The sequence below is a fragment of the Leptonychotes weddellii genome, chromosome 10, assembly GCF_054177405.1.
Source record: "Leptonychotes weddellii isolate Sample4059 chromosome 10, ASM5417740v2, whole genome shotgun sequence".
NCBI lineage: Eukaryota > Metazoa > Chordata > Mammalia > Carnivora > Phocidae > Leptonychotes > Leptonychotes weddellii.
The window spans coordinates 1,007,756-1,021,079 of record NC_138378.1 but is presented as its reverse complement, the minus strand read 5'-3'; the positions used below and the strand labels follow the sequence as shown (position 1 = coordinate 1,021,079).

At 55.5% G+C, this 13,324-nt stretch overlaps 2 protein-coding genes across 5 annotated transcripts in view; one reads left to right on the top strand and one right to left on the bottom strand.

Annotated features, from left to right (window-relative positions):
- DIDO1 (death inducer-obliterator 1) overlaps positions 1 to 1,333 on the bottom strand; it is a 51,515-nt gene extending 50,182 nt beyond the window's left edge. The window contains exon 1 of one of the 2 annotated variants that reach the window (XM_081832448.1): positions 1,186 to 1,333. The gene's annotated coding sequence lies outside the window, so the exon portion shown is untranslated. Of the gene's footprint in view, positions 1 to 1,159 lie in introns of both variants that reach the window. The other variant, XM_081832447.1, reaches the window with a different exon arrangement.
- A 119-nt stretch (positions 1,334 to 1,452) lies between these two features.
- On the top strand, positions 1,453 to 12,605 carry GID8 (GID complex subunit 8 homolog). 3 transcript variants are annotated; one of them, XM_081832453.1, is made up of 6 exons: positions 1,453 to 1,630; positions 1,924 to 2,062; positions 4,480 to 4,609; positions 5,660 to 5,856; positions 6,335 to 6,532; positions 7,287 to 12,605. In XM_081832453.1, exons 3-6 carry the CDS (start codon positions 4,492 to 4,494, stop codon positions 7,458 to 7,460), a joined length of 687 nt encoding a protein of 228 aa, XP_081688579.1. In that variant the 5' UTR covers positions 1,453 to 1,630; positions 1,924 to 2,062; positions 4,480 to 4,491; the 3' UTR covers positions 7,461 to 12,605. The 3 variants fall into 3 exon arrangements, with proteins under 3 accessions (XP_081688579.1, XP_081688577.1, XP_081688578.1); XM_081832451.1 differs by lacking the exon at positions 1,924 to 2,062 and having other exon boundaries at positions 1,454 to 1,630; XM_081832452.1 differs by lacking the exons at positions 1,453 to 1,630; positions 1,924 to 2,062 and having other exon boundaries at positions 2,376 to 4,609.
- Positions 12,606 to 13,324: the final 719 nt, after the last annotated feature.

Below are 13,324 nucleotides of genomic sequence, written 5' to 3'. Positions count from 1 at the left end.
GCTACAAGAGACACTCCATTCGGCTTTGCTTAGGGCAAGCCTCCCCGTTCTGAGCAGTTGGCCCGGGGACGCAGCCCAGCGGGAGAGGCCGGGGAGAGCCGCTGGAGTGGGGAGGCTTTCTGGTTGTGCTCACTTCGCGCCGCCATCGGGGAGCCTCCAAGGAGTGTGAAGAGCACAGGCACAAGGCGAGGTCGCCCCGCGCGCTGTGGGCTCCCCGGGCTCCCCGGGAGGGGCAGCCGCAGAAGCAGAGACGGTGGCCGCGCTGTTCTGCGGAGGGCTGCAGACAATAAAAGCAGCCCGTGTCCACCCAGAAAGGAGGAGCTGGACTCTGCACGCCTCAGGCACCGGCTGGCCGCGCACCCGTGATCCACGGAGAAGGCACGGCCGAAGCTTTCTGGGGCCGGAATATTCTATGTCCGCAGGGCATCGCCCTTCGAGCTTTTCCTTGCGTGCCTGTGGAAGGACTTGAAACATCGGCACTCCTCCGCACACGCAGAGCCGACAGCTGAGAGGTACATAAGCTTAAGTCGTTGCGAAGCGGGTAATGATGGACACGCAGCACCCGCGCGTCTTAGATTTGGGTCGGAACTTTGGGCCCGCAGGCTCAGCTCTCGCCTGGGAAGAGCCGCGACCAGCCACGGCCGTCAGACCTAACCGCCAGACCGCACTGCTCCCCGCGGCAAGGCCGACCCACGCTCGCGCTCCTCGGCTCACGTGGGAGCAACCCCACGGCACCACCGAACCCCGACTTCTCGTTCAGGACGAGTCGGACTTCCTTCCCGACGCCTCGCTCCCGCACCCCGGAACTGCGAGCCGGCGCCCCGCTGCACTCCTGCCCCTGCGGACGCCCGGCAGCCGTCGCACGCGCGCCCGCAGCCCCGGCCCGCCCTGGCGCGGCCGGCGGACCACCGGGCCCCGGGCGGCCGGCTCCCCGAGGGCAGGCCCGTTTCTGTTGACTCATCAGGCGCCGAGCACGCCGCCACGGGCGGGCGACCCCCGCAGCCCGCCTCAACCGACGGCACGGAGAGCTCCCGCCGGGGCGCGCTCGGCCGCCTCCTGCCAGGCCCGCGCGAAGGCAGGCGCCCGGTGGGGCGGGACGCCCCCCGCCTCGGAGCGGCGCGCAGCACCGGCCCCCCCCGCCCCTGCCCTCCGAGCTCACACAAACGACGGAAAGGAAGCTGGGACCTTCGCCTCCGACTCAGTCTAGATGCCGCCATCGCGCCGCGAAGTTCCCCCACAACGACACCTCGACGGCGGCCATCTTGCCCAGGGTCGGCCGACGCCTTTTGACTCTCGCGCCAACCCGTAGAGCGAGGGCGCCGCGAGCGGACTTCTGCGCAAGGACGGAAGCTGGAGTCCCGCGCTTCCGGGCGGCCGCCGCGCCCCGCCCCCTCGAGGGAGCGCTTGATTGGCTGCCGGCTCGTGAGCCTGCGCTCTCGCGATCTCGCGGGAGGTGGCTGAAGGGGCGGCCGTCGGTGCGTCTGCCCTCCCGTTCCCCGCCCCCGCCCCCGCCTCCGCCGCGGCTCCCGCCTCCGCCTCCCGTCCCCCGCGCCTCGCCTCCCTCCGGGCTCGGCCCGGCCCCCCCGAGCGGCCGCGGAGACCGCGCAGCGCGGGAGGCGGGATCCGCACGGTAAGATGGCCGCGGCGGAGCCAGGCGGCCGGGCTGAGCTTCCCCGCGGGAGCGCGGCTGGCCGGGGTGGAGCTGGGCGGGGGCCCGGAGGAGGCCGGGGAGGAGCCCGGGGAGGGGCGCGGGGAGGGGGCCGGGAGGGGCCCGGCGCTGGGGGTCGGCCGGGGCCCGAGGTCTGAGCAGGTGGCACACCGGGGCCTTCTGGGTTCGCACGTCAACTGCCCCTTTCTCCTGGCCGGGGTAGACTCCTGAGCGCACAGCGCCCGGGCGCTGTAATTCGGTGTTTATTCTTAAAGGGAGAGCGTTTCAGGGGAAGGCTCGGACGTTCGGGAGTGGTCGCCCACAGAATATTGCTAATTCCGTGAAACACCGTACTTGTGCTCCTGTGGAGAGAACGATTTTTATGACAACCGCGTCAGAGCAGACGCTGAGCTGGTGAGGACGTACACGCTGCTGGGAAAGCAAGTGTTGCTCGTCTTCAGACTTGGGAGGCTTGCTTACGTTTGTTGAATGTTTAACTGCTGAGTTCTTCCTGCGCGAAGTGGAGCGGGTCGTTGCTTTCCAAAGTCGCTCTCGCCGGCAGTGGTCCTGGTGGGATGGTGGGTTGCTTCGGGGACACCGAGGGAGAGGCGCCTTGTCTGCCTTAGGTTACCTTGAGCTGTCTGGGAGCAGGAGTGTGGTCTGAGTGAGGTCTGCACTGGCCGGGAGCTACAAGACACGGGCACCTGTGGGAGGAGTAACATCTCGGTCCGTCTCGCCTGCTGCCTTCCTCTCTTGCTCCTAAGTGTCGGCTACCTCTGAGCACGCGAGGGCTTTGTCGTGTGCCCTTGTTTTCCTTCCCACGCTGTCTTCCTGGGCGATCTTTGCCCAACTCCTGGCCTTCGATATCCTTGTTTGGCGGGTGTCTCCCTAATTAACGTTTCTAGCGCTGAGCTGGGGACCTATGATCCAGGTGCCTGCTTGACTTCTCCAGCTGCGTGTCTGAGAGTCAGCCCAGACTTGCCCTACTCCTCAAACCTGTTCGAGCCTTCCTCTTCCTCTGGGGCCCTCTCCTCCAAGGTATCAAGCTTGAAAGCTTCAGCCGGCCTCAAGGGCTCCTGATTTCTTTTTTTTTTTTTTTTAAATCCCTCTACGTTCAGTCTAGCAGCAAAGCCACTGACTGGCGTCCACAGAACCTTCACCTGCTGTGTCTCTGACTTTCTTGGCACTGCTCTTATTGGGTGGCTCCTTGCTGGCTTTCCTGCTCAGCACTCGCTCAGCCCACTTCCACTGTTGAAGTTTTTAATTTAGCGAAGCAATTTAGCATGCACTTTGCTGGCATGAAGTAGTATCCCCAACCTACAGGTTACTTAGGAAGAATAGGAAGTAGTAGGTAGTAGGTAGTGGTGGGCTCACCACCCGTCTTAAGAGCCCAGCTGGTGCTCCCGGGGCCTGCACCTGTCCGCCCTGCCTTGCCATGGTAACCACCTCCTGAGGATCAGGTCTTAAAACAACAAAACACTGCACGTTCGTGTTTATTACTGTTTTTGTTCTTTACAAAATTCTGCCACACTTGGGCCTCTGCTGCAACTCACTTCATCCAGCTGGTTTGTTAAGAGTCATCCGTGTGGCTGTGCTCATATTTTAACTGTTTTAGTAAATTCTCTTATGTGACTACATGATCAGAATCCTTTCTCAGCAATTCTGAAGTCCAAATAGCTCTGAAAACCAAAAGTTTATGTGTGTGTGTGTGTGTGTGTTTTAATTATTTGATGGCAAAAATCTGACTTGGTGAAAGCTTTTGATAACTTCTATTTCACTCAGTGCGGGTACTCAGACTTTTCCCCAAAGAAGTAATATTTAACGTGGGGTGCTGCCCCAGACTGCAGGGAGGATGTCGTGTGATGTAGGTAAGTTGTGCCCTATAGGCTTTATACAGTCTGCAGAATTACCTGCCCAAGGGTTTTGGGCCTGGGACTGTGGTTCTGTGAACCACAGTCTGTCCGTGCTGCTCTTGAATGAACATCTGGGTGGGGGGTTCCCACGTTTTTGCCATTTTGAGCAGTGTCTCTGTGAGTGGGCCCATGCGTGTCTGGTGCTCAGTGGTGAGTGGTGAGTGGTGAGTGGTGAGGGTCTGTCTCGTAGGGTTGCTGGGCTGCAAGCAGCATGTGCCAGCTGCGTGGATATGTTTGCAGTTCCAGTCTGCTCTGACAGCAATGTCAGAGAACGCAAGGGAACGCTCTGGCTTTGTCGACACTCGGTGTCGTCAGACTCCTTAGTGTTGGTCGGTCTGGTGAGTGTCTGGCAGCGGCCTTCTCACGGGCACTGTGTCAGAGTGCACGCTTCCTCAGCTCCTGCCCCTCGCAGCTGCCCTTTGTGCCTAGAAGAGAATTGACCTAAAATCCTCCCTCAGCCTGTATGATACGCCCCACCTCTTGACCTGGCAGTTCGGAGGCTCTCGGCTCTTCCTTGCACACATCCTGTCTCCTAACATCCCAGCCGCCTTTCTGGTCCCTAAGCCGCCTTTGGGTGTCAGGTCCTTTGCACTTGCTGTTCTCCAGATTTAAATCTTCCCATTCTCTGTTACTTCATACCGTGTCACTGTGTTTATCTCTGAAACGATCACAGTTGTCATAGAATTCTTAAAAATTCTTTCTTTTTTTTTAACTGAAGTGTAGTTGAGACCCAGTATTAGGTTAGTTTCTCACGTATAATGTTGGGATTTGACAGCTGTCTGGCTTGTGCTGTGCTCACAGGTGTAGCCGCCCTCTGTCACCATCCAGCCCTATTGCAGTGCCACTGAATGTATTTCCTATCCCGTACCTTTCATTCCTGTGATCTTCACTAATCTTTAAAATATTTTTTTCTTGTAGAAATAAGTCAGAATGAGTTATGCAGAAAAACCTGATGAAATCACGAAAGATGAGTGGATGGAGAAACTTAATAACTTGCATGTCCAGCGGGCGGACATGAACCGCCTCATTATGAACTACCTGGTCACAGGTAAGGGCTCACAATGAGGATGCTGCCTGTGGGACGCAACTCTGCCTTTTTGTACACACAATCAGCACTTTACCATCGGAGTTCCTTGGGAAAGTGAAGTTGTGTTTGGGCATTGTAGAAAACACCATGCTAATTTAATAACTTTGTGGATTACCAGAGTAAAGATAAGGTCTTCTGGAGATGAGATTGGTATTACAGGTGTCTGAGCCTTTTTAAGGCAAAAACCTGTCCCTTGATCTTTGACGTTTTTACAGTTAATCAAGGTAATTAAGAATGTTCTAAAGTACGTTGAAAGTCCCGAGTAACTGATCTCTTCTGGCCAGTCTGGTAAATTATACAGGACTGTTTGTAGAAGGTGCACCTAACTCAAAAGAGAAAGGGGGAAGGGCAGAAGCATACAGAAGCAAACAAACGGGGTCTGTAACTGACAGTTCTTCCTGATATCGGGAAGGAAAAGGGTAATTCTGTACGTGATCAGAAAATCCAGTTGTTTCAAACAGGTATGAGTCTCCTTCCCATTGTTCACAGTACTCCCCTTCACCAAATTAGTCAACCTTTGAAAGGCGATGAGAAAGTGTCTGCCTATAGCAGGGGTAGGGGGTGGGGGGCGGGGACGCACACACGCAACTTGGATGTCGAGGAGAACTGTGGGCTCACGAAGAGGCAGGAGTGGCCAGGTCCCTGCAGGCCGTGAAGCCATAGCCAGTGTGTCCAGACGCACCTGGAGCATGCCTGCAGCTTCCTTGCATCTGGGCCTGGCACCGCAGCCCTCTTTAAGGAGCCCATAATGCACTGGGCTTCGTGGCATTTTCACCCCTGGCTGGTAGGTGAGAGCGTTTTTGGATGGGATGGGAAGGAGTGAAACACATTCTCTTCATTTTCTGTATGGGGCGTAGTAGTAAGTCACAGATGTTAATACCAAATCCCTAAGAAAGTGCGGGTCACGTTGAAGGTTATTTATTTGAGGTGAATGGGCTTTCTAGGGATAAAAATGCTTTGCATTAACATCTCGCTTGCTTTCCGAGCACTGAAGATGGTTGTCATTTACAGAGGGCTTTAAGGAAGCAGCAGAGAAGTTTCGAATGGAATCTGGGATTGAACCTAGCGTGGATCTAGAAACACTGGACGAGCGGATCAAAATCCGTGAGATGATCCTGAAAGGCCAGATCCAGGAGGCTATTGCATTGATCAACAGTCTCCATCCAGAGCTCCTGGACACAAACCGGTACCTTTACTTCCATCTGCAAGTGAGTTTCCGTTGAGAGGTATCTGGTTTGTGGATACTCCATAAGGTTACATGTGGTGATTTCAGAAATCACAAGGCTAACTTGCATTAATAGAGTATCGTTTTAGTTGGCATGGGGAACGGCTTTCATTTAGCTGTTGTCTTTAGTATTTCAGAAGCTGTTCTTGCTTTAAAAATGCTAATTTAGGGGCACCTGGGTGGCTCAGTTGCTTAGGCAGCCGACCTTGATTTCGGCTCAGGTCATGATCTCAGGGTTGTGAGGTTGGGCTCTGCTTGCTTCTCTCTTCCTCTCCCTCTGCTGCTCCCCCGCTTGTGTGTTTTCTGTCTCTCAAAGTTTTAAAAAATGCTATTTTAATAATTCAGGGATGCTAGGAAGTTGTTCTTTAAGCTGTCCTTTGACTAGAAAGTAGTGTTGCGCTGCCGGGCGTTGCGTGCCCGGGCATGGGTGTGTGAGCCTGTCTGCCTTTGCCGGTGACCAGCAACAGCACCTCATAGAGCTGATCCGCCAGCGTGAGACCGAGGCGGCGCTGGAGTTCGCGCAGACCCAGCTGGCGGAGCAAGGCGAGGAGAGCAGGGAGTGCCTGACGGAGATGGAGCGCACTCTGGCCCTGCTGGCCTTTGATAACCCCGAGGAGTCGCCTTTTGGAGACCTGCTTCATATGATGCAGAGGCAGAAGGTAAGACCACCGAGGGGTCCTCCTTCCCCGGACAGGGTGGGGCTCAGGAACCACAGCGTGGCCATGTCTGGGCGAGTGACGCTCGGTCACAACAGCATTTATTCTTCCCTGATGTGGGATCTTTCACTGTGTGAAGCCAGGAACGGAGCGTTGTGACTTATTTTACGATTTTCAGACCTCTTTGTCAGCTTCTTCTGTATCTTAATATTTCTCTTTGTTTGGAGACTCTTGGAAATAGGTGTCCTAAACATTTTTATTTTAAATCCCTTGTTTGCGTGTGAACCTCTTCACGTCCTTGCTGGTACTTGTGTGCTGCAGTCCCCGAGACGGCCCGTGACTCCCCCAGAGGCAGCGCCCTTTCCTGCCAGAGGGGCTGCCACTCTGCAGGCCTGCTGCAGGTGTCCCTTGAGGCTGGGTCCGGTGGAACACGGGTCACTCCCGCCCCGGTCTTCTCTCTCTTCCCGTCCAGTACCCCACCCTCCCCCCACCACCCCGAGCCTGGCTTGTGGCATTTTACGGCTCTCCAGGCCAGATGGGATCGTTGCTGACTGGACCATGCGCTCCTTCTGGGCGAGGAACGTGTGTTTAACATCTGCTGGTGTGCCTCCTGGTGACGGGCTTCATGTTCGTTTAAGTAAATAATGAGTTCATCATGTAAAAATGGCTTCCAAGAGGTATGAAAAGCAGGTGATAACAGACTCTCGCTGGTGCTTTGCATGTGTGGTGGTTTTTATTGGATATATTTATTTTCTAGGTGTGGAGTGAGGTTAACCAAGCTGTACTAGATTATGAAAATCGTGAGTCAACACCCAAGCTGGCAAAATTACTGAAACTCCTCCTTTGGGCTCAGAATGAGCTGGACCAGAAGAAAGTAAAATATCCCAAAATGACAGACCTCAGCAAAGGTGTGATCGAGGAGCCCAAGTAGAGTCTGTGCCCGTGGCCCCGTGCTTCCCCGGCTCGGACTCCTCGGAGCAGCTGTCTGGGACTGAGAGATTTTTACTGCAGTAGAGAACTCTCCCCCCTCCTACCTTTTTTTTTTGACCTGGCATCTTTTTTAAAGGGAAAAATGGCCCTTTTGAGCGCTGGAAAACTTGCAGTGAATGACCTGTCTCTTTGGAAGTGTGATGCAGACTCTGCTCGGGGTGTGCCCTGAAGGCGTGGATGGGCCGCGCTCCTGCTGTGGGGCTCCTGCAGGATCGCAGCCACCACGGAGTGCTCGGTTATGAGGGAATATTGTTAAACTGAGGTCTCCCACTCAAATCTACAAAAAGCACTGATCGTTATTTTGCTTTCTGTTAGCTCGTAGGCAGAACATACGTTTTCTCAGATCTCCTAAGACTTGTCAGGCCTTTGTGCAGAAGTTTTTTCTTACCCCTTGGTTTTTTGTTTTTGTTTTTTCATAGGAAAGACTATATAAATTTGTAAATCCTAATTGAAAGATTTCTTTTGTGTGAGGGCATTGAGTTTGATTTGTTTTCCCTTTTGGTCTGGGTTGTGTGGCTTTTGGGGAGAAGTGTGCGTGAGGGGTGGGGCTGTGTGTTTTTTAATTTTTTAAATATATATTTTGGTGCTGGTTGTGGTGAGAGACTCTTTCATAGTGGATCAGTGAACCTTCTCTTCTAGGCAGTTTTGTTGAAAATAAAGGTTTCTCTTTGATCTCAAGAATGACCAAAATGGCCTCTAAAAAGTTTTAATCATCTCAGACAAACCTGTTGCTTTCGGGGCTTATGTCCTGGTGGTGGTGGCGGTGCATCAGCTCATCCCTGCGGCCGGAGGGCCCCTCGGCCTGGTGTGGCCCCCGTGCTTGGGAGCAGACGCGGCGGGGGAGGGAGCGCCGTGCTGCCGGCTGTCCCTGGGCCGCAGGGTCCCTGGCTGGGAGCGCGTGCTTGCCTCAGGAGGCTGGCACCACAGGTCGGTGTGTGCTCGCTGTCTCGTGCTGGTTGTGAGTTCCCAGGCGTCCTCATTCAGCACTTTCTCAAGTCCCGCCACTGTGCACGCGCTGGGACGCAGGTGCCCCTGTGACTTGGAGTGCGAACACGTGTGTGTGGACTCACGGCAGGGGCCACTGGGCTCAGGTTCTGTAGGGCGACGGTTACAGAGCCAAGTCTTGTGGTGGTGACGGTGCCCGGGAGCGCGCACGTCCTCTGGTGGGAGCTCCCAGCTGCTGCGGTGGCTGGGACTCTGTCCTCCCTGGGTGGATCCTGGTGCCGGGACGGGGTCTGGCACCTGGGGCTTCGTGGAGGTAGATGCCAATGGCAGCCGAGTCGCAGGGAGCGTGTTCCTGCGTCAGGCAAGGTCGGGCAGGCTTGTGGCCGTGCCCGTAGGTCAGGTGGTGGGCGTCTGCTTGCTGGGCCCCGTCCCCCATCTGCCTGCAGACCTGGGCAGCATCGTGAAGGGCTGTCATGTCAGCTCTTCTCTCACTCCCCGTCTGCTTTCCACCTGCACTCTGGGAGTAGCGGTTTTCTCCAGTGGGCAGGAACCTCGGGCAGGGTCGGCTGCCCTGGGTGGTCACCGATGCACAGGCAAGGTGGTGCAGGCTCTGGGGCTGTCCTGGCCTCTGACTGCCCTTCTGCTGCCCTTGTGGTTTTGTGAGGATGAAGGGGGGGGCGGGTCTTCTGCTCGACGCCCAGGAGCGGACGTGTTTCCGCTCTGACCAGCTCAGCAGTCCTCTCCAAATGTGACCTTTCTTTGGGGCCATTTCCTCTGAGGCTTGAGGGTATTAAGAGCAGAAGGTTTTAATCTTCAGGTAATTAATCGTCACACAGCAGAAGCTGGAAGAGAAATACCAGCAGAGAGGTGTGGGTAAACCTACGTGTTTGAAAAGCACCAGAGAATTCAGCATGTTTCTAGTCAGCTTTTATTAGTCGTGTATATAAGATCATTTACGTGCATAATTAATATATAATCACCCTTGACACGTTTTTCACATTAGAGGGTGTGAGATGCATAGTGACGGGAAGTTCTGTACGCGGAGCCACCCATGAGCCATCAGGGCCCGGACGGGGTTTGTCACGCGCAGGAAATGTGAGTGAGCGGCTGTAGGACAGAGTGCTGGTGCGCGCCCACCTGTTGAGGCCGTGAGTGACGTCACAGGCGGGTGCTGCCGCCAGTGGAGGCCACGTGTGGTGTGATGGGGACCCTCAGCTGTGCTCCTGTTGTCCTCGCCTCTGTCTGCGGCCCGGGTTCGGGTTCACGCCTCCTGCGCTGTCCCTGTCTGGGGACCTCCTTCAGCAGGAGTGGCTTTGTGGACTTCCCTGTTTGCCACCTTTTTGCAGTCTCTGTGTCTTCAGCCGGCAAACTAAATTAAGCCATTTTGAAGTATAATTTGATTTTTCTTCGTTTCCTTTGGATCTTGCCATTGTGTTTATTAAAATGTAATGTTTTACATAGTTTATTCTTTTTACGTTTTCTTGTGGAAAGTGCCTTGAAATAAATAAAATTTGAGAATATTCTGGTACTCTATGTTCCTGATATCATGAAGTTGTGTGAGGAATAACCCCTAGTTTGGAATCTTTACGCGGCATAGGGATTATTGCAAATCCAACAAGAGCTAATATATTTTGCCATGTGAATTAAGGTTTCCAGGCTCTAGAAAAGGCAGATGTGTTTTGGGACTGGTCTTTGGGATGGACTGAAGACCCCATGTGTGAGTCCTCGGGGTCAAGGAGGTGGCTCTTCCCTGCAGTCAGGATGCCTCTCCCGAGGGCAGTCTTTGTCAGGCAGGGTGAGGTCTGTTTCCTTGGACAGTGTTACTTTGGGGGAGGGGAGGAGCCGGGGGTTTCAGAAAGAACTGTGTACATTTTGTGCTAAAGGCAATGGTGTCTTTGGGGTAATGGGGCAGGACCCGCTTCTGGGAGTTAGCGTGGAGTCCCAGCAGGAGCAGAAGGCCAGACCGAAACCATCAGGCCGGCTTGCCTGCCAGCCGCCGGAGGCGCTGAGCCGTGCACAGTAGGACATGGGGGCCAGGCTGCGCGGCCTCAGAAGCCCTATGGTGCAGCATTTTGATAGGTTATTCTGACACCACGTGCTTCATTTTTACAGCGGGTATGTTTCTGTTTCAGAAATGTGTTGCTTTTTCGGATTTAAGAGTAAATTGTATTGTCCGCATTGGTCATATGACTTTCGTATGAGCCTCTGCACCCCTGGTTCCGAGTCCGCTTTGTTCCTGAGGGTGTGTGCCCGCCACAGCGTCTTCTGAAAAATGCAGAGTAGGTTGCTTTTGCTGCCTGTTCTTAATTTCATAGTACAACTTCTGTGTTTTTCTCAGAGGGGTTATCTGGAAGGTCTTTTGTACTTTTCCCCGTAAAGATATTCTAATAAGAATAAAGAATTCAATACGATACATGTTCCGTTGGAAGCCCACCTGTGAGAACCGGCGGAAGGAAACTTAGTCTCACGCATCTTTATGCTCTGCTGCCGTTCTGTTCCCTCTGACCAGCGCCATCCGGTGTCCCGTGTGCACCTCTGAGATCTGTCGTCTGTTCTCTAGAGCTGTGGTCCTGAACTTTCAGTTTGGTGAAGGAAATAGATTGGGGTCACCTGCTGCATGATTTTAACCTGAAAAGTTATTTTTTTTTAATACTCATGAATATGTCCAGACTTTGAAAGTAGAGGGGCTGCCGCGGTGCGTGCCGGGCCCTTCTCCCTGTAGGGCTTGTGCCCCGGCCAGCCGGGGCCGTTAGTGGCTCGTGTGAAGGGCAGTTGTGGGACACGTGACGGAGACTTGGAGTGACAGCTTCCCAGTGCCTTCTAGTGAGTGCAGAAGTGAGGGTGCCTCGTGCTGGAGCCGCGGCATCATGGGCTGTAGCCCCCACGGGTTTGTGGACACTGGAGAGGGGGAGGAAGCCCCCCGGCACTCTTCCCCAGGCGGCGACGGCGTCTAAGCCCTTCTTCACGCCAGCGCATCCCTCCTTGCAGGAGGCAGTGTGGCAGTTCGTGGGGATGTCCCCACGCAGAGCACTTGGCCTGTGGCTTTGTACTCAACACCATCTGAGGTGTTTGGCTGGGACCACAGTCCCTGGTGCGTGAGGCCTGCCTGTCTTGGATGTTGTGCCTTAATTCCAAGATGCCATCGAGGCGCTTTTCCCGTCCTCATCGTGACTGACTTCCATGGATGTGAAGACAGGGTTTGATGGGCCTTTGGTGTCTGTGGCTGAGCTGCTCTGCCTCTGCAGGACACCAGGCCCCGGCTCCAGCGGCCTGAGGTCCTTGGGGGCTGGGGGGATGGTCTGGGTGAGCTGGCCGTCCTATCGCTGCACCTGCGGGGCAGAGGTCTTTCTCGTTGCAGGGAGCATGTGGTAGGGCTGAGATTCCTCTGCACGTAGGGAAGTCTCCCAGCTGGAAGGCCAGGTGGATGGGTCTGTTCTGACCATGGCGCAGAAGAACGTCTGTCTGACTCCTCCATACTCAGCTCCAACCAAAATCATTGGCAGAAGGAGTGAGAGGTGGGGGCACGTACCTTCCCACCTGGCTGCACTCTGAAGCAGGTCACACTGCAGGCCCCCTGCCCGGCTGTGGACGCGGCACAGGCAGGTGGTCGCACCACGCTGTGTGCCGTGGGACTCTGCCTCCCACTGGAGCCGGGGGACGAGGAGGCAAGGCTACAGGGACTGCTGGACTCAGGTGTCGGAGCACTGCCTGCCCGGGCCTTCTCCCCCTGCCGTGCGGCCACAGACCCCTGCAGGCCGGGTCTCCTCTGCTGCAGACCGAGGCGTCACAGCTGGCGTTCTCCCAACTGGCCTTTGAAAGGGAAGCAAGCCTGAGGACCTCGAGAACTCCTGGCTGGGCGGCAGGGGCCCCGGGGGGTGGGGTGGGGGGCGGGCAGCAGAAGCACACAGACCCAGGGGGAGGGGGCAGTGCTGGTCCTCGTGTGGCTCCAGACTCATGGACCCCAGCAAGTCCTTAATCTCTGGGCGTCCAGGCGTAATTTTAGTGTGAAACAGATGTTGAACAGCAGTGTTTTCAAGACTCAAATAGTGAACTCACCAGCACTTTGAAAAGAACTGTTCCAGAACCTTCAGGAATTCCACATGTAGAACCTATATTACATTAAATCATTTATTATCATAAAGTTCATCTTTCTGGTTTCCAGTGAAATCCTACACAGTTCGTTGCTCCTCTACCATTGAGTTATTAATTCTGTTCAAACGAGGGATTGGTCCCTCCCTTCGTTCCTGTGCACATGGGGGAGGGGGCACAGGGGAGATCCGGCAGGTCGGCTCCATCCTCAAGGGGCTGGCTCTGCAGGCTGGGGAAGGTGGGAATCGGCCCTCTGGCTGGAGGGTGGGGACGGGGGGCCCTGTGCTGTGGGGATATGACAGGTTTGGTTCTAAGGGCAGCGAGAAGCCTTGGGAAGGTTGGCCAGGGTGCTGCGAGGTTGGGGGACTGAGGCCGGGGGAGGGACGCGGGGAAGTGCAGTGCGCCCAGGAGTCCACTCCTTATCATTGGGTCCCAGCACGCACACTGCTCTCCGTGCTGGCTGTGTCCTTCATGTGGACACGTGAAGCCCCCCCACGAGCGAGGGGGCCTGGCAGAGCCTGCATGCTCCGGACACCTTTGTGGGGAGCTCCCACCCCTTCCGCAGCCACCTGCTGCGTGGACGCTGCCCACTCGGCCGCCCAGCGCAGGCTGGCTCAGGGTGACAGAGCTGGAGCCCACCTCCAAAGATCCATCTTAAAAATTGGTTACCCTTGACTCTTCCTGTCCTTGCACTCTCACTGTTCCCAGTGCTCACAGCCCTGTGATCAGGGCAGTGGGGGCTAGGGGGAAACCACCACCATCCCCCAATTC